The 20,673-nt window shown below is 43.1% G+C and overlaps 1 protein-coding gene across 2 annotated transcripts in view; it reads right to left on the reverse strand.

The window, feature by feature from the left end:
- Positions 1 to 211: 211 nt before the first annotated feature.
- Positions 212 to 20,673, reverse strand: part of LOC132816011 (dynein axonemal heavy chain 11-like) — a 417,048-nt gene continuing 396,586 nt past the window's right edge. For both annotated transcript variants that reach the window (XM_060825416.1, XM_060825417.1), the window contains 5 exons: positions 19,345 to 19,527; positions 8,021 to 8,136; positions 3,482 to 3,594; positions 769 to 909; positions 212 to 517 (listed from right to left, as the gene is read on the reverse strand). In XM_060825416.1, the coding sequence (XP_060681399.1) occupies positions 270 to 517; positions 769 to 909; positions 3,482 to 3,594; positions 8,021 to 8,136; positions 19,345 to 19,527 (801 nt within the window). In that variant the 3' untranslated portion in view covers positions 212 to 269. The remainder of the gene's footprint in view (positions 518 to 768; positions 910 to 3,481; positions 3,595 to 8,020; positions 8,137 to 19,344; positions 19,528 to 20,673) is intronic.

Consider the following 20,673-nt stretch of genomic DNA (forward strand, 5'->3'; position numbering starts at 1 on the left):
TTTCTTGCTAGCATAATGAGGCATTTTGCCTGTTGTGTACAATCTCACTTCTATTTGATTGGTTACTTTTGTGTGAATTTCTAATTTATGGAACTGATATTGGAAGTTTCACCTTTTTGGAACTGTTGTCTGTTGATTACATAAAGTTCTGACAAATGTCTACAAAGAAAAGGCTTTCTAAGAGCACCCTGAAAAATATAAATGCCCTTGGAATAATAGTTCACTGTTTACTCAATTAACTTTTAGCAAGTTCTTTTGTAAATTTATTTCTAAACAGATAAAAGCAACGCTACTCCAGCAAGAATCCATTTGGCAGGCTTCTCTCTGGTTTTCAGATTGAAAGTCCAGACATATGTAGGCCCTCTAATTTTGGTCTTGTAAACTGGGCATTCATAAATGTTCTTCATCTCTTGCCTATCTGCTGGAGTGGCCCGTACAAAAATGACTGGCATTGTGGGAGTCAGGTCTTTAAGACGTGCTTCTGTAATGATGCCACCTTGTATGTCCCATCTTGCACCTAAAATATTGGTTTTAAAAAAAAGTAATAACATTTATTGATATCTTTGCTATTTTCATGCACTTGTGCTTAGATAAACATCCATTTACCTTTAACTACTCATGAACGTTGAAGTGTTAATTCCTTTTAGAAATTTCTTCTATCATGTGCATAGAGAACCTATAAAATAATTTGTAACAAGACTTCCATCCCACTTCTACGTATTTTACAGTTTTAAGTTTTTTTCAATTATAACAAAATTTATAATCTACCTTCCAAAAACAATCCATGAATGTAGGCACCTTCCCTTGGTGGATGACTATAGTCTTCTTTGGTCTTCTTGGTGACATCCACAGACAGGCACATCTTATCCAAAGGCCATTCATTCTTTCGGGCTACGCTCTGCATAATTGCTGAAGAACTTAAGAATTAGTATACTTCTCTTTCAGCATTGGAGAACTTTACTAAGAGTAGTAAGGGTATGGAATGTTTTGCCTGCATCGGTAGTACATTCGCAAAGTTTAAATGCATTTAAGTCGTCATTGGACGGGCAAATGGATGTGCATGGAATAGTGTAGGTGGGATGGGCTTCAGATTAGTATGACAGGGTGATGCCATGGGGTTGAAGTGTTCTGAGACCAGGTAGTCACGGAGGGAACGGTCTTTGCGAAAAGCGGAAATGGGTAGGGAGGGAAATATATCCCTGGTAGTGGGGTCTGTTTGGAGGTGGCGGAAATGTCATCGGATGATGTGGTTTATGCGAAGGGTGGAAGGTGAGCACCGGGGGGGGGGGGGGGGGGGGGTTCTGTTCTTGTTCCGATTGGAGGGGTGGGGTTTGAGGGTGGAGGGCCGGGATGTGGATGAGATGCGTTGGAGGGCATCTTTAACTACATGGGAAGGGAAATTGCGGCCTCTAAAGAAGGAGGCCATCTGGTGTGTTCTGTGGTGGAACTGGTCCTCCTGGGAGCAGATACAGCAAAGGCAGAGGAATTGGGAATATGGGACAACATTTTTGCAGGAGGTAGGGGGGAAGAGGTGTAAGCCAGGTAGCTGTGTTTTACCGAGATGGAAACATGGTCAAAGGGAATGGAAAGGGTTTTTCATGAACAAGATAAGTCCAGAAAGCACGAGGAAACATGAGAAAGAAACAACAAAACAATGCAAGCTTAGGGCAGAAGCCAGTGGGAACTTTTGTGGAAGTTTGGCGTGGGTAGTGAGTGGAAGGCAGGGAAGTATTTAGGCAGCTAATCAGTCTCCATCTTATTGGTGGAGATGAGGTTAAAAAAAATCCAAAAGATGAAGAGCAAATGACTTCCTTCAAATAAATACCAGAAATATCCACTGAACAATGAGCAAGTGGAGTCCATGCACAGGAAAACTGGATTTGTAATTCCAGTGCCATAGTCATTCAGTGTTTCTTGCCAAAACTGATTGAATACAAGCCTGGTGTAGGTCCCTTGCAATGTGGTCATGGATGCATTGTCAATGTTAATGGAATGGCAAGGCTTCTGATTGTGTTTTGATCATGTTAACCATAACAATGAGAAGGCAAGTGAGAAATGACACATATAAATTTTTATCTTTGCTAACATGAACAAATGGAGAAAACTTCAACACAGCAACAAAATCTCACTGACAAGTACAAGAACTGATATTTATGGCCCGTCATTTGAACGGTATGGGGAACATAAAATGGGTGGATACTATCCTGAGGAATTCCTACAGAGATGTCCGAGAGCTGAGATGAGTGACCTCCAGCAACCACAATCAGATTCCTTTGTGCTAAGCATGACTCCAGTGGGAAGACTTCCCCTGATACCCTTTGACTATAGCTTTGTTTGGACTTCTTGATGTCAAACTCAAGTTCCCTGCCTTCTGTAAATCAGGAATGCCATTGCACCTGCCAAAGGAATAGGACTATCTAGGAACGGTGATGGTATTGTTTGGGACATATACTTTGCACTCAAATTCTACAAATGAGCATGAGTCTATTGCTTGACTAGTCTGTGGAGCACCTCACCCGGTTTTGGGGCTCATCTATGAAATACCCACTTTAAAGCTTTTTTTAAAAGTATGTGCTCATCTAAAGCTATAACTTTGAGCAAGTCTTTAGTTATCTGTTCTAATATTTCATTGTCTAAAAAATTTCACTTGATATTTATTTCTGTAAAATGTTTTGGAACATGGTGGTACATTAAAAGGTGCTACATGAATATAAGTTACTTTGAGGATTACAAAGTTCAATGCAGTGGACATGTTCTTTGGTGGTAAACCTTTCAGATAAACTCCAATTTGTCTTGTGAATCCTTGTATACTTAATACAAGGCGATGGTTCTGTTCCCATGCGACTCTGCATTATAAGAAAATGACATAATAGCAGCACCTCCTGAACTACTGGGGCTGGAATCCCATTATAACCAATAAAGGTAGGGAAAGTTCGAATTCTACAAATAATGGTCTAAATTATTCAATTGTATTGTCGCCAATTCACGTTGAAGAAAGATGCATTATAGCAGAACTGACTATACATTACATCTGTCACTGTTTAGAAAATAATGTTTGATGCATCTTCTGGGCAACTAGGAATGAAAGGATAACTTTGGAATAAATATTTGAACTTTCGTAGTTTTGACAGGAGTATGCCATTTCTGAGGTTTCCGATGGTCACCTGGAACATAGCAATTCGGAACAGGAGTAGGCAATTCAGCCCTTTGAACCTGCTCCACCCTTTAACATGATCATAACTGATTTTTTTTCCCCCGGTCTCAAATCCACTTTCCTACCTGTTCCCTGTAATTCTTATTCCACTTTTCATCAGAAACATATCTATTTCTTCCTTGAATCTGGAGTCATTCTGCGGAGCGTTGCCGTTGTACTGTTCCAATACATTATACTGGCAAATGTCCCTTTGGGAAATACAGTCATATAATGGACACAGGTAAAAGCTGGCACAATATATGGCACTTATGAACCATTTAAACTTACCCGTAAGAAAAGATTGAGGATTGAAGAAACCAGAAAGCCAGACAACAGCAGGCAGACTGAGATCCTGAGTCCAGGTATCAAGCTCACGACAACGTAAAATAACATCGTTGAACCTCCAAAATGGAAAGTGTAAGTTGTAATAAAAATATACAACAGAATTATCACCGCTCATTATGCTTGCACACTTTTATACATTCTAATTTAAATAACTTCCATAGTGAGATGGTATCACTATTAAAAATGGCCACCATCTGCTCGTGCACAGTTTCACCCATGACATCATGCTATTAGTGAAAAGCATGTTTTAGTATAAAGGGCATTTTCTAGACAGTCAGAAAATAAATGTTTTTACCATATCTTACAACCATCATACTTTTTTAAAAAAAAATGAATTTTCAGTAATTCACTATAAAACATAGAAGATACTTCTGCAAGGAAATTAAAAGGGATGTGATTAGGTTGAATTTATGCATTTGGATAAAAAAGTCTACCCCTTAAAGGAGACATGAGTTAGACAAATGACAGTAAAGCACATAATATGTACTAAAACACAAGAAAAAATATTTACAACAATTCTAAACAGACAGCACTTGGAAGGCTACTCTTATATGTTCTTTCCAAATATGCTTTCATTTCTTTGGCCCTGTTGATCTTATTTATATATTTCAAATACACTGTGTGTGACATGTTTAGGAACAGCATTGGTTTGTACATGGGCATGCATTGTTTTGTCTAGTAGCTTTGGCCAAAGTACACACTCCTTTCATAATTTTGGGACTAAAATTCTATGGTTCTATTCATCTCCTGCTCTAACTTTAGTAGAAACCATTGCAGATCTGAAAATGTGTTGCTGGAAAAGCGCAGCAGGTCAGGCAGCATCCAAGGAGCAGGAGAATCGACATTTTGGGCATGAGCCCTTCTTCAGGAATTCCTGAAGAGCTCATGCCCGAAACGTCGATTCGCCTGCTCCTTGAATGCTGCCTGACCTGCTGTGCCTTTCCCAACAAGTCCACAATGACCCTCCAAAGAGTAAACCACCCAGACCTATTCCCCTACCCAATATTTACCCCTGACTAATGCACCTAACACTATGAGCAATTTATCATGGCCAATTCACCTGACCTGCACATCTTTGGTGCAAATGTGTTGCTGGTCAAAGCACAGCAGGTTAGGCAGCATCTCAGGAATAGAGAATTCGACGTTTCGAGCATAAGCCCTTCATCAGGAATAAGAGAGAGAGAGCCAAGCCGGCTGAGATAAAAGGTAGGGAGGAGGGACTAGGGGGAGGGGCGATGGAGGTGGGATAGGTGGAAGGAGGTCAAGGTGAGGGTGATAGGCCGGAGTGGGGTGGGGGCGGAGAGGTCAGGAAGAGGATTGCAGGTTAGGAGGGCGGTGCTGAGTTGAGGGAACCGACTGAGACAAGGTGGGGGGAGGGGAAATGAGGAAGCTGGAGAAATCTGAATTCATACCTTGTGGTTGGAGGGTTCCCAGGCGGAAGATGAGGCGCTCCTCCTCCAGCCGTCGTGTAGTTGTGTTCTGCCGGTGGAGGAGTCCAAGGACCTGCATGTCCTCGGTGGAGTGGGAGGGGGAGTTAAAGTGTTGAGCCACGGGGTGATTGGGTTGGTTGGTTCGGGCGGCCCAGAGGTGTTCTCTGAAGCGTTCCGCAAGTAAGCGGCCTGTCTCACCAATATAGAGGAGGCCACATCGGGTGCAGCGGATGCAATAGATGATGTGTGTGGAGGTACAGGTGAACTTGTGGCGGATATGGAAGGATCCCTTGGGGCCTTGGAGGGAAGTGAGTGTGGAGGTGTGGGCGCAAGTTTTACATTTCCTGCGGTTGCAGGGGAAGGTGCCGGGGGTGGAGGTTGGGTTGGTGGGGGGTGTGGATCTGACAAGGGAGTCACGAAGGGAGTGGTCCTTGCGGAACGCTGATAGGGGAGGGGAGGGAAATATATCCTTGGTGGTGGAGTCCGTTTGGAGGTGGCGGAAATGGCGGCGGATAATACGTTGTATGCGCAGGTTGGTGGGGTGGTAGGTGAGAACCAGTGGGGTTCTGTCTTGGTGGCGGTTGGAGGAGCGGGGCTCAAGGGCGGAGGAGCGGGAAGTGGAGGAGATGCGGTGGAGGGCATCGTCGATCACGTCTGGGGGGAATCTGCGGTCCTTGAAGAAGGAGGCCATCTGGGTTGTGCGGTGTTGGAATTGGTCCTCCTGGGAGCAGATGCGGCGGAGACGAAGGAATTGGGAATATGGGATGGCGTTTTTACAGGGGGCAGGGTGGGAGGAGGTGTAGTCCAGGTAGCTGTGGGAGTCAGTCGGTTTATAATAGATGTCTGTGTTGAGTCGGTCGCCCGAGATAGAAATGGAAAGGTCTAGGAAGGGGAGGGAGGAGTCTGAGACAGTCCAGGTGAATTTCAGGTCGGGATGGAAGGTGTTAGTAAAGGACTGTCTCAGATTTACTAACACCTTCCATCCCGACCTGAAATTCACCTGGACTGTCTCAGACTCCTCCCTCCCCTTCCTAGACCTTTCCATTTCTATCTCGGGCGACCGACTCAACACAGATATCTATTATAAACCGACTGACTCCCACAGCTACCTGGACTACACCTCCTCCCACCCTGCCCCCTGTAAAAACGCCATCCCATATTCCCAATTCCTTCGTCTCCGCCGCATCTGCTCCCAGGAGGACCAATTCCAACACCGCACAACCCAGATGGCCTCCTTCTTCAAGGACCGCAGATTCCCCCCAGACGTGATCGACGATGCCCTCCACCGCATCTCCTCCACTTCCCGCTCCTCCGCCCTTGAGCCCCGCTCCTCCAACCGCCACCAAGACAGAACCCCACTGGTTCTCACCTACCACCCCACCAACCTGCGCATACAACGTATTATCCGCCGCCATTTCCGCCACCTCCAAACGGACCCCACCACCAAGGATATATTTCCCTCCCCTCCCCTATCAGCGTTCCGCAAGGACCACTCCCTTCGTGACTCCCTTGTCAGATCCACACCCCCCACCAACCCAACCTCCACCCCCGGCACCTTCCCCTGCAACCGCAGGAAATGTAAAACTTGCGCCCACACCTCCACACTCACTTCCCTCCAAGGCCCCAAGGGATCCTTCCATATCCGCCACAAGTTCACCTGTACCTCCACACACATCATCTATTGCATCCGCTGCACCCGATGTGGCCTCCTCTATATTGGTGAGACAGGCCGCTTACTTGCGGAACGCTTCAGAGAACACCTCTGGGCCGCCCGAACCAACCAACCCAATCACCCCGTGGCTCAACACTTTAACTCCCCCTCCCACTCCACCGAGGACATGCAGGTCCTTGGACTCCTCCACCGGCAGAACACAACTACACGACGGCTGGAGGAGGAGCGCCTCATCTTCCGCCTGGGAACCCTCCAACCACAAGGTATGAATTCAGATTTCTCCAGCTTCCTCATTTCCCCTCCCCCCACCTTGTCTCAGTCGGTTCCCTCAACTCAGCACCGCCCTCCTAACCTGCAATCCTCTTCCTGACCTCTCCGCCCCCACCCCACTCCGGCCTATCACCCTCACCTTGACCTCCTTCCACCTATCCCACCTCCATCGCCCCTCCTCCTAGTCCCTCCTCCCTACCTTTTATCTCAGCCGGCTTGGCTCTCTCTCTCTTATTCCTGATGAAGGGCTTATGCTCGAAACGTCGAATTCTCTATTCCTGAGATGCTGCCTAACCTGCTGTGCTTTGACCAGCAACACATTTGCAGCTGTGATCTCCAGCATCTGCAGACCTCATTTTTTACCTGCACATCTTTGGGTTGTGGGAGGAAACCAGAGCACCCGGAGGAAACCCCGCAGACATGGGGAGAATGTGCAAATTCCACACAGACAGTCGCCCAAGGCGGGAATCAAACCCAAGTTGCTGGTACTATGAGGCAACAGTACTAACCACTGTGGCACTGTACTACCCAGTTGTGATGTGCTCTGCAAGGGATGAATCTTTCAAGAAATGTGTGTACAAGCTAGCCATTATTGATTTGTTAAGATACTTTAAATATGCTAATGAAGCACATTTAACATGAAGTTGGTTGTAAATAAAATAATTGCTCATAATTTGGGATTTTTTAAGCAGCCCTTCTTTGGGATAGCTACAAAGTTTGATCTTCAAAACCTGTTGATTTATCTCTGACATATCCTGATTTATTGTTATCACATATTTGTAAGTGCAAATCAGAAATTTAGGTACAGGCTTCACTGTATTTTTCCAACCATTTCACAGAAGGGAAGTCATCCACAGCACTTGCCTGAATTCCTGATCTCTGTTCTTAATGAGCTGGACTCTCCCTTCAGTGCCTGAAGTCAAAAGACTTCTTTGAATTATTCCTCTCTTTGCTCGGGGAGTGCTAATCGAATGCGTTAAATATGTAATTTTACTGAAATAATAGTGATCTTCAAAACCTAACCAAATTTTGTAGAGCTATTTAAAGTATTTTTCTAGCTTTTCATGTATTTGAATTGCATAATTCATTAATAAAGCCATTTCATCCTACCATTGTGCCAGTCCATATGAAGATGGATATGCCATTCTGCTCCATATTTCAGGGACATTATCATAGTACAATGCTGATTGCAATGTTTCCATTTCAGGTGAGACTGTCAGCTCTCCCTGCACACAAAGGAATATAAACAGGAACAGAAAATAGAACTATTTACATATCTAGTGCTTTTCATTCAAGTATATTTTCTAATCAGAGATTTCACACAATCTGACCTTATCTGTTTTACAGAACCTTTTCTGATCAGGAACTTGTACATTTGCATTAATGGTTTTGACTAATTATGAATGTCCAACTCAAGTACAGGGTAAGTTCATTTTACATTCCCCAATAATAGTATCTGGCCCTAAACTTAAGAGCACAACCAGCTGTACAAGTGTGACATTTCAATTTTGTATACCAGCTGTTTTTGCAGCATGTCTGATAAAAAGCAACATTTTAAGTTTATGTTTTTGTCCACCAATGTTAATTTCACTGTCACTTCCATTGTTTGACCAAGTATTTATTAAAACTCATTTCCACAGCCACTTCACATTCCTCAGTGACTGTCTGTCTCTCTCTCTCTCTCTTTCTCATGTTGTCATCCCAACCCCCACATATCAGGGCTTGTTAAGACATAGTTAGCTATTATACTCCACCCATTTTTAGCCACTGACTTGCCATTAACAGCTATTCATCCTCCTTGCCAGATTGTTATCCATTCTTTTGTCTGTCCAACCATTCTCGTCTCTCTTTGGGCTCTATCCCCACCTATTGTTTACTCCTTACCCCATCCCCCACCCAATCTTCTGCATATACACTGACATTTTTCTGGCTGCCATCAGTTCTGAGGAGTGGTTACTTGACCCGAAACGTTTACTCTTGATTTTTCTCCACAGATGCTGAGAGATTGCTGAGCTTTACCTGCAATTTCTGTTTTCGTTTCTGGTTTACAGCATCCACAGTATTTTTCTTTGGTTTTTAGCAGCGCTTTAGGATTAAATTGTGAGGATATTTATTATCTTGGTTCTGACTTATCAGGAACCACATGCAGACGGTTCAAACACATTTCAAAAGTAGGCTTTCCCTATGAGAAGTTTTCTCATCCTGGTTTTGAGATATGAATGTTGCAGACTGGGACAATATTTCTTTCTAATTCATAGAGAAAAGTGAGGACTGCAGATGCTGGAAATCAGAGTCTAGATTAGAGTGGTGCTGAAAAAACACAGCAGGTCAGGCAGCATCTGAGGAGCAGTAAAATGGACGTTTCGGGCAAAAGCCCTTCATCAGGACCTTCCATCACCACTCAAATCTAGACACTAATTCCTAGAGAAGCCTGTCCCTATTTGTCCTCAAAGGTAATGAGAAGTTGCCATCATGAACCACTGCTGACCTTGCCCCAGGAAAGAGTATTTTATGCAGCAACAGGATTAGAACTGTGATATATTTCCAAATCTGGATTGGTGAGCATCTTGGCAAGGGGACCTAGAATGTGGTGGTGCTCCCATGTATTTGCCCACTTCCTTCTACATGGTAGAGGTCATGGGTTTGGAGGAACCTCTGAGTTGATACTGTTTTTTGTAGATGGTAAACCCTACTGACATTGTGGGTCAGTGGTGGAGGTACTAAATGCTGAAGGTGGTGGATCGGTGAATATCAAGATCACTGCTTTGTCCAAGATGGTCTTGAGCTTCTTGACCATCCAGTCAAGTGGAAAATATTCTGTTATGCTCCTGACTTGGGCCTTGTTTATGGTGGACATGCATTAGGTAGAGATGAGGTGAGTAATTTCAACACAACTCCTCACCTTTGGCCTACTCATGTAGCCACAGTATTGATCTGGCTTATCCAGTTCACTTTCTGGTTACTAGTGGAAGATTCAGCATTGATAATGCCATTGAATGACCAGAGGAGATGCTTAGATTTTCTTGGATGGTGTGCAGCACCACTTATTTGCCACTTATCAACTCAAGTCGAGATTGTTGTCCAGTCTTGCAAGATTGTTTACTTCAGGAAGAAAAGAGAAAGACACGCCCCTATCTCCATGAATGAGCTGAGGAGGAGAGGATTGAGACAATTGTCACTCCTAGGAATTTAACAATCTGTTACCGTGACAATCTCTTCTGGACCTCCCATTTGGATGTGACAGTCAAGAAGTCACAACAATGCCTCTTCTTCCTCAGGAGGCTTAGGCAATTTCGCATATCCATAAGAACCCTCACCAACTTCTACAGATGCACCTTAGAAAGCATTCTATCTGACTTATCTGCCCTGGAACATAAGAAACTACAGAAAGTTGTGGACACAGCTCAGACGATCATGCAAGCCAACCTCCCATCCATGCACTCCATCTACACCTCTTGTTGCTGCGGAAAGGCAGCCATCATCAAAAACCCCTCCCACCCTGCTACTACTCTTCCAAACTCACATCAGGCAGAAGATACAGAAGCTTAAACGCATGTACCAACAGGTTCAGGACCAACTTTGTCCTTGCTGTTAGCTTTGAACAGACCTCACAAATTTTGAATCTAATGTTGATCTTGCTCTTGTGCAGCCATAACCCTGTATGCCTCTATCAGTCTAAATACCCGATGATCTTTTCTGTTTGTGTATGTAATAATCTGCTTGTATTGCTCACAAAACAAAACCGTTCACTGTATTTAGGTACATGTGTATTCCTGATGAAGAGCTCATGCTCAAAACATCAACTCTCCTGCTTCTTGGATGCTGCCTGACCAGCTGTGCTTTTCCAGTGCCACACTTTTCGACTTAGGTACATGCCACAACAATAAATCAAATCATGAACTGCTTCAGCGTCTGAGAAGTCATGAATGGTGCTGAATATTGTGTGCAGTGGTCAGTGAATATCCACACTTCTAACTTTATTATGGACAGAAGGTCATTTGGTAAAACAGCTGAAGTTCACTGAGGCCAGGATATGATCCCGAGGAACTCTTACAGTGATATCATGGGACTGAACTGATTGACCTCCAAAAAGTACAATCATCTTCCTGCTAAATATAACTCCAACCACTGGAGAGTTGCCCGATTCTGCATGATCTCAGTTTTGCTCAGGGCCGCTGATGCAAATACAACCTTGATGTCTTAGGTAGTCACTCTCATCTCCGGAGTGACCCGGGTCGAATCCAAACAGACCATCAGTGAGCAGGTATTGCTGAGGACGTGCTGCGTGATAGCACTGTTAACAACCCCTTCGATTACTTGGCTAAACTTTGAGAGTAAACTGAGAGGATGGTATTTGGCCAAGTTGGATTTGCCCAGTTATTTGTGGACAGGATGTATTTGTAATTTTCTACATTGCCACGTAGATGCCGCTACTGTGAAGGGACTGTAACAGTTTGATCAGGGACGTGGCACATTCTGGAGCACGAGTCCTCTCAGTTCTATTGAAGGGATTGTAGCTTTTACAGTATCCAGTGCCTCCAATCTTTTTATATTGGGTGGAGAAATTGAATTTGCTGCAAACTGGGAGTTGCGATGCTGGGAACCTTTAGAGGAGACCACAATGGCTCAATGGCACTTCTCGCTTCTGAAGATTGTTGCAAAGGCTTCAGCCTTCTCTTTTGTCAAAAAGTATGGCACTGGGAAAGCACAGCAGGTCAGGCAGCATCCGAGGAGCAGGAAAATCGACGTTTCGGGCAAGAGTGCTTCATCAGGAATAGAGGCAGGAAGCCTCCACGGTGGAGAGATAAATTGGGGCGGGGTGTGATGGAGCTAGGGAGAAGGTAGCACAGAATACAATAGGTGAATGGGGGTGGGGATGGAGGTGATAGGTCAGAGTGGAGGGTGGAGCGGAGAGGTAGGAAGGGAGATTGGCAGGTAGGACAGGTCATGAGGGCGGTGCTGAGCTGGAAGGTTGGAACTGGGGTAAGGTAGGGGGAGGGGAAATGAGGAAACTGGTGAAGTCCACATTGATGCCCTGGGGGTTGAAGTCTTCCGAGGTGGAAGATGAGGCGTTCTTCCTCCAGGCGTCGGGTGGTGAGGGAGCGGCAGTGGAGGAGGCCAGGACCTGCATGTCCTCGGCAGAGTGGGAGGGGGAGTTGAAATGTTGGGTGGTGTGGTTGATTGGTGCGGGTGTCCTAACGATGTTCCCTAAAGTGCTCTGCAAGGAGGCGTCCAGTCTCCCCAATGTAGAGGAGACCACATCGGGAGCAACGGATACAATAAATGATATTGGTAGATGTGCAGGTAAAACTTTGATGGATGTGGAATGCTGCTTTGGGGCCTTGGATGGAGGTGAGGGAGGAGGTGTGGGCACAGGTTTTGCAATTCCTGCAGTGGCAGGGGAAGGTGCCAGGAAGGGAGGGTGGGTTGTAGGGGGGCGTGGACCTGACCAGGTAGTCACAAAGGGAACGGTCTTTGCGGAAGGCAGAAAGGGGTGGGCAGGGAAATATACCCCTGGTGGTGGGGTCTGTTTGGAGGTGGCAGAAATATTGGTGGATGATGCGATTAATGCGAAGGGTGGAAGTGTACAATGAAGCAGGTGGCAGATAAAAGCTCTGAGATTTGGACGTTTTCTCGAGGGGATGGCGTGTTAGTACTGTTACCAATAATAGGAGATCTCTTCAAAGCCAGGTTTAGTGATCCCAATCAAAATGAGAAAAAGTTGAGTCAGGTGTACTATTTAGTAAAGATGCCAGATAGAAAAAAAAGAGGTATTGGGTATGTCATGTGAACATGTTGAAACCATATTATACGAGAGAGAAAGAACTGGAGAAACAGGTGTTAGTTACTGCCCTACAGGCTGAATCAAATCCAGATTGTATGGATTTTGAGGTGCCTCAAAATAGATTTAAAATGAAGATATCATTGAGGAGTGGGATAAATTAGTAAGTTACCTGTTTCAGGAGCATAGAACGCACTTGAAAGATTTGTTATTGCAGTATAAGGACATATGTACGAATCAGATAAGGAGGACTAATGCTATTGTATATAAGGTAGATGTAGGGAGTACTGCTCCAATAAAACAACACCCCTATCAGCTTAATTCTTCCAAAGTCAGACAGGTCCAGAAGGAGGTGGAGGCCATGCTTGATGAGGACATCATCGAACCAAGCTAGAGCGAGTGGAGTTCACCCATTGTCTTCGTTCCCAAACCGCATGAAACCCAACAATTCTGTGTGGATTATCAGAAGGTCAATGCAGTTACAAAATCGGACTTACATCCAATTCCTGGATTGGAGAACTGTATTGAAAAAGTCAGATAAGCCAGTTACATCACCCTAAGTTAGACTTAATGCGTAGTTACTGGCAGGTACATTTATCAGAGTCGCCAAAATAAATTTCTGTGTTTGTAACCCCAAACACTTTATATCAGTTTAAAGTGATGCCCTTTGGAATGAAGAACACACCTGCCACATTCCAAAGACTCATGAACAGAGTTGTGACTGGGTTAAGAAACTGCAGTCTGTTTGGACAATGTAGTGATCTTTAGTAAGTCTTGGAAAGATCACATGATACAGTTGGCAGAGCTCTTTGAACAACTACGAGAAGCAAAACTGGTGATAACCTTAAATAAAATGGAATTCACAAAAGCAAGGTGATGTTCTTGGATCATAACATCAGTCATGGAAGGTTGACTCCACGGAACACAAAGACGAAGGCCATCGAAGAATTTCCATGACTAACTTCGAATAAAGAGGTGTTTCGATTCTGAGGACTCAGCGGATTCTATTGGAAGTTTGTTCCAAACTTCAGCAGTGTAGTGGCACTATTAACCAGTTTGCTGAAGAAGGACACAAAGTTTCGGTGGACAGAGTCATGCCAGGAGGCATTCGACCATTTGAAATCGATATTAACCACCAAACCAGTTTTAGCTACACCAAACATTTCAAAATCTTTTAAAGTCGCCTTTGATGCTAATTAAATTGGAGTTGGAGCTGCACTCCTACAGGAAGATGAGGATGGGATTAAGCTGCCAGTTGGTTACTTTTCGAAGAAGATCAACATCCACCAAAGGAAACACTCCACAGTCGAAAATGAACCATTGAGTTTGGTACTGGCTTTACAACATTTTAATGTGTATGTCACAAACAATGTATTGGAGACGGTTGTGTACACGGATCACAATCCACTTACATTTTTACAACACTTTAAAGACAAGAATATGAGACTATTCTGTTGGAGTCTTATGTTACAGACTTTTAATTTTAAAATTATACATGTTGCGGGTTGGAAGAATGTAATCGCAGATGCGTTATTGCAGATTTAACTGAGAGAGTTTAAACGAGACCTGCCCTTATTTAATGTTTTTTTATAGATAGGTATATGAGAAGAAGTTAAAGTGAACTTATATGCAAGTTATTGGTATGTTAGAGTAATGTGTTTAAATAGTAGAAAAAAATGAAGTCTTCTTTTCATTATGTTGGTTCATTTTTTCCTTAAGGGGGAGGTGTACTATACCTTTAAGAGAGTTAAAAGCTGATAGAGCTACCTGACAGCACCAAGTGTTCGCAATAAGGTAACATATAACACTTGGTTGAAAGCTAAATTAGCTAGTTGACTGGAAACGACAAAACAGATTCAAAGTAGGCCAATCAGTTCAAATTATACCCCGAAAAATACCAAACACCAATCCAGTTTGAATTTAGGATAGTGACAATCTTAAAAGCCAATGACACAATTCAATGCCTTTTGGGGAATAAGACCAGGGAAAATTGAACAGTTGAGAGGAGAACTGGCAAGCTACCAGCATGAAAAAATAGACTACCTGAAAAATAGCTTCCTGAAAATACCTTCACCGATTAGTAACCTGTGAAACAGAAATCCCTAACAAGAAGAAAAGAATACCAGAATTCAGAGAAAGCAATAGCTACCTGGTTTTGAGATAACAAGTTTTGTTTTATAAATCATAATGGCGAGTTTTATCGAACTAGTATAACAGAAGGGAAGGTAAAACGTAAATTAGAGTAAGGAATTGTAAATAGTTGCTAGTTAATTATTTGCTGTTATACTTTCAGAAATAATGTTGTTAATTTTTACTTTAACTAGTTCTTGGCATATCAAATTTTCACAGATTACTGCATGGCATAAATCTTTTCTGTGTTGTTGGTTTTAAATTAATCAGGATATTAATTTAACCCAGTATTGTAACAAGGTCAAGAGGGCAGTGCTGAGTTGGAGGGTTGGACCTGGAATGAGGTGGGGAGAGGGGAGATTTGGAAACTGAAGTCGATGTTGACGCTGTGTAATTGAAGGGTCCCAAGGTGGAAGGAAGGCATTCTTCCTCCAGTGTCGGGTGGCTTTGATTTGGAGGTGGAGGTAGTTCAGGACTTGCATGTCCTTGGGGTAGTGGGACGGAGAATTGAAGTGGTTGACCACATAGCAGTGGGGTTGTTTGGTGCATGCATCCAGCCCCCTTCCCCCTTCACATTCCTGATGAAGGGCTTATGCCCAAAACGCCGACTCCCATGCTCCTCAGATGCTGCCTTACTTGCTGTGTTTTTCCAGCGCCATACTCTTCAACTCTGACTCTGCAGCATCTGCAGTCTTCATTTTCTCACAGCCTTCTCTTTTGCACAGATCTTAGCTCTCGCATAATTGAGGATGAGAATATTTGAGATCTTCTCCTCCAGTGAATTGTTTAGTTATCCACCATTACTCACAACTGGATGTGCAGGACAACAGAGCTTAGATCTGATTCATTGCTTGTGGAATCTCTTAGCTCTGTCTACGACTTGGTGTTATGTTGTTTTGCATCCAAGTAGTCATGTTTTCTAGCTTCACCAGATTGACACCTTATTTTTAGGTGATGCTCCTGGCTTAAATTCATGCACTTCTCATTGAACAAAGCTTGGTCTCTGGATTGATAGGAATGGTACCGTGGAGATTAGTGTGCATTTGATGACAGGTCTACTGATGGCTCTCAGTACCTTATAGAAGCCCACTCAAGTTGCTAGATCTGTTCAAAGTCTGTCCCATTTTGTGATATGGCGGTGCCACACAACACAATGGAGAATATCCTCATTGTGAAAGTGGGGCTTTGGCTCTATAATGTCTGACTGTGTGCTGGTCACTCCTACCTGTGACGGACAGAAATATCAGCAACAGTGGTTTGGTAAGGACAAAGACAAGTATGTTTTTTTCGCTCGTGTTGGTTCCCTCATCACCTGCTGCAAGACCTGTTTAGCAGCTATGCCCATTAACACTCAGCAAGTTCAATCAATAGTAATGTTACAGTTACTCCTGTAAAGGACATTGAAGTCCCTTACTCAGAATAGATTCTGTGCCCTACACAACCTCTGTGCTTTGTTCTAATTGCTGTTCAACATGGGGGTGGACTAATACAGGAGGTTTCCTTGCTCATGTTTCACCTAATACATAAGACTTCAAGGAGTCCACAGAAAATGTTTGCTGATTGTGAAAAACTTTCTCCCAAATGTTCATCTCTGTGCAATTACCTCTGTTGGTCTGCCTTGTCACTGGAACTGAACATATCCAGGCATTGTATCTGTAAGTATATTTCTATGACTATGACTATAGAGGAAGCTCAATTATCCAAATATTGGATTATCCGAAGAAGATCTCAAGGTCCCAATAGAAACATTACAACAAAGAAGAGTTTCTAACACTGATCGCGCCTTTTGTTTACGATGATTAAAAACGGACTTGGCTGACTGCCCACGCCCTCTCTTTCTCACCACACTTTCCCTGGAGTCCTACACAGAGGTATACCCTGAACCCTCCTTCCCTAGATAATCTCTCCAAATTGTCCTGTACAGTACAAAGGTAGAACTTGACAAAAAGTTGCAGTAAAAAGGTGTGTATGTGTGTGCGCACACAAGCTGTTTGGAGACTCACTCCACTACTGTTGGTGTCTGCTGCGTAGTCTCCTGAATGGGAAGCGGACTTAGCAAGTGCTCGCTGTGTCAATCCCATTGAACTGAACTGATTAGGGGTGGGGGGTGCTTCAGCAATGCTGCAGGTCCCTTACATACAAGTGTGTCTCTGCTCAGAAACAAACCCTGAGACAGAGAGAGGGAGCAAGGCAGGCAGGGCAAGGAAAAATATAACTTAAGAAAACCCTGAGCCCCATAGGAGAGGCATTGAATCAATTAACTGAACGAAGTGGTGCCTGTCCATCTCGTTCAGATAATCGAGGTTCCTCTGTATTAGACTGCTGTTTGATTATTCTATGGGACAGCTCTCTCAATTTTGGCACAAACCCCCAAATATTAGTAAGGAGAATTTGCATGGAAGACAGAACTAGGTGTGTCACTGTTGTTTCAAGCATTTGGATTGATGGAGCTTGTTCATCTAGTTTCACTCCCTTAGGCTTTGCGGTAGTTTGATACAACTGAATGGCTTGCTGGGTCATTTCAGAGGACAGTTAAGATTCAACCACATTGCTGTCAGATTTGAGCCAGATCAGTAAGGATGATGGTTTTCTTTCCCTAAACAACATTATGAATCATCAACTAAAAATTCATTGCTGTTTTCAGTCCCTTTTCATTTCTTTTTTGAATTAGGCCAGTCAAAGACAGAAGTGGGGAGTTGAGTGTGGACCCTGTGGAAATCGGAGAGGTGCTAAATGAACATTTCTCATCGGAGTTCACTCAAGAAAAGGAGAATATTGTTGAGGAGACGAATGAGGTACAAGATAATAGTCTAGAATGGATCGAGGTTAGTTACGCACAGGTGTTATCAATTCTAGAAGGAGTGAAAGTAGACAAGTCCCCTGGGCCGGATGGGATTTATCCGAGGATTCTCCGGGAAGCTAGGGAGGAGATAGCAGAGCTGTTGGCTTTGATGTTTGAGTCTACAGGTTTCGTACCTGAGGACTGGAGGATTGCAAATGCTGTGCCCTTGTTTAAGAAGAGATGACCCAAGTAATTATAGACCAGTGAGCCTTACTTCTGTTGTAGGAAAGATTTTAGAAAGAATTATACGAGATAAGATTTATAATCATCTAGTAAGCAACAATTTGATTTCAGATAGTCAACATGGTATCGTCAAGAGCAGGTCGTGTCTCACAAACCTCATTGAGTTTTTTGAGAAGGTGACCAAGCATGTAGATGAGATTAGGGCAGTTGATGTGGTATACATTGACTTCAGTAAAGCCTTTGATAAGGTTCCACATAATAAGCTGATGGAGAAAATGCAGAGGCTTGGAATTGAGCGTGATTTAGCAGTTTGGATTAGAAACTGGCTTTCTGGAAGAAGGCAGCAAATGGTGGTTGATGGAAAACATTCAGCCTGGAGTCCGGTTACTAGTGGTGTGCCACAAGGATCTGTTTTGGGACCATTGCTGTTTGTCATTTTTATAAATGACTTAGATGCAGGCACAGGTGGATGGATTAGTAAATTTGCAAACAACACTAAAGTCGGTGGAGGAGTGGACAGTGTGGAAGAATGTTACAGGTTGCAGGGGGAAACTGTAGAATTAGGCTGAGAGGTGGCAAACAAAGTTCAATGCAGCTAAATGTAAGGTGATGCACTTTGGGAAGAATAACAGGAAGGCAGAATACTGGGTCAATGGAAACATTCTTAGAATAGTTCACAGGTTGGCGAAACATCGAGGGCCGAAGGGCCTGTTCTGCGCTGTATTGTTCTATGTTCTATACTTAATGATATTAAATTAAATGATGAATATCTATTAGGAATGTGGAAGCAATTTGACGTGTATCCACTTAAGTGGTCTGGTTCTTCAGCAGTATTAATCATAATTTAATGTGAGGTTTTACTTGTGCAAAGCCCATCCCACCTCCACCCCTCTGCAACCCCCCCACCCCCCACCCCAACCCAGAGTTAGAATGGGCCTGCAGGTGTCTACAGTCCAGGATTTTCCATTCGGTTTTAATGCAAGCTGCTATTCATTAAATAAAGCATCTTTAGTATGGGAAAATATGGCACTTGGGATGATCAAACAAAATTTTACGACAGGACACATTAGACATTAGGGAAGGCGTGTGTCGTGTCTGTGTATATGCATATATCGGAAAACAAGCATGAGAATTTTTAAATTAAGCAGTTGCTTAATCAAGAGCCAAAATAAGTCCATGGGACAGAGGGAGATGGGTGAAAAGGACTTAATACCATTTAGGATATATGCAGCTAAGTTTTACATTATCCTAAATTTATGGGGGTTGAAAAAGGAGGCTGGATAGGGTGCATTGCCACAGTTAAGCTACAAATATCAAAGGCATGAATGGTTTCAGCAGTACGTGAGGTGTACAGGGGAAGCAACCATGGACAATGCATAAAAATAAATTTTCCAAGGCATTTCCTGGTGTGTGAATTTTTTCACAAAGAACCATGCACTCAACATGACCTTTTATTCTGCCCCTTAATTAGTACAATACATTGCAAAATAATTTTACCCTCAGTCCAAGATCCAGTTCTTTAAGGGATTTCCTGATCTCTCGCGTAAGGATGTTCATACGTTCACATTCTTGGAAACAAACAAGAATATAAGGATTGCGTTCTGCTGTTTTTGCTGTTACTTCAGTCATGTTGAATTCTTCAGGAAGTTTCTCTAAAATATCATCCAGAATACTCTTCATCTGCAAAAAAAAAGTCCCATGGTTAGAACAGTGCCACAGATAATTAGCATGTAAGAAAATTCAAGGCATATGACTAAGAACATTTAATTTAAAAGAGATTTATTTGCTATGTTTTGTCAGTGATCCAGATAATTGAAAGAAATTTTGGTGAGCAAAAATAAATCATAGACCTTATGAATATTTTCTGTTTAATCTTCCATGTGTGATGGATGACTCAGTAATTCTTAAGCACTTAGTGTACCCTGTTGTGCACATCTTTGTTTGTCTATTTTAACTTGCGCACCATTAAATTAGATTAGAGCATGAAACTATAAACGATGTGACTGAATTGTTTCATGCTGTGCAGAAATTAATCAATGTTCCATGTGGCATATCGTCAAATTTCTCAAATGACTCAACATGACTATTTTGATTCTTGACCACTAAGCTTTGACTGCCCTTTCATAAATTTATTTATATTTTGAAGTAAATCTTATGTGCCAATCGCAATCTTGGGAAATAGTCTTCTTCTGTCAAGATGAATAATTGCTACAACCACTAAGTTACTTCAAGTACACTAACCCTTGCCACTCCTTCAGCTACTCTGTCCTTGCCCTCTGGAATGTCTCCTCATAACAGTTTTGCTTCACCATCTTCCTTCCTTTCTATCTTCAAATTATTCCTCAAACCTACTCTTTGGATCATGTTTCTGTTTCCTCACGGTGATCCTCTCTCTCTTTTACCATGTAATTTACTGAAGTCTCTTCAGTATTGCAAACAGTGTAAAAAAAGTGGGTGAGCAGAATGATAGATGAGGCTGAGCACTGAAAATGAAAAATATAGTTTGAAGATCAGATAGGAGCTCCACAAATTAAGTTGGAGAGAGAAATAAAAATCATGTTTTTGAACTACATGCTATCTAAGTTGGACTCTAGCTTAAACTTGTTTTAGTTCTTAACCCAAAAGAAAAATTTACTTTATAATCATACAATTCTACATTGCGGAAAAAGGCCATTCAGCCCACCGAGTCTGCACCGATCCTCCGAAGAACATTCCTCCATATCCCTGTAACCCTGTATTTATCGTAACTAATCCACCTAATGGGCACCTCCCCTGTTACTATGGGCAATTTAACACAGTCAGTCTACTTAACCTGCACATCTCTGG

This window comes from Hemiscyllium ocellatum, chromosome 5 (assembly GCF_020745735.1).
Source record: "Hemiscyllium ocellatum isolate sHemOce1 chromosome 5, sHemOce1.pat.X.cur, whole genome shotgun sequence".
Classification (NCBI taxonomy): domain Eukaryota; kingdom Metazoa; phylum Chordata; class Chondrichthyes; order Orectolobiformes; family Hemiscylliidae; genus Hemiscyllium; species Hemiscyllium ocellatum.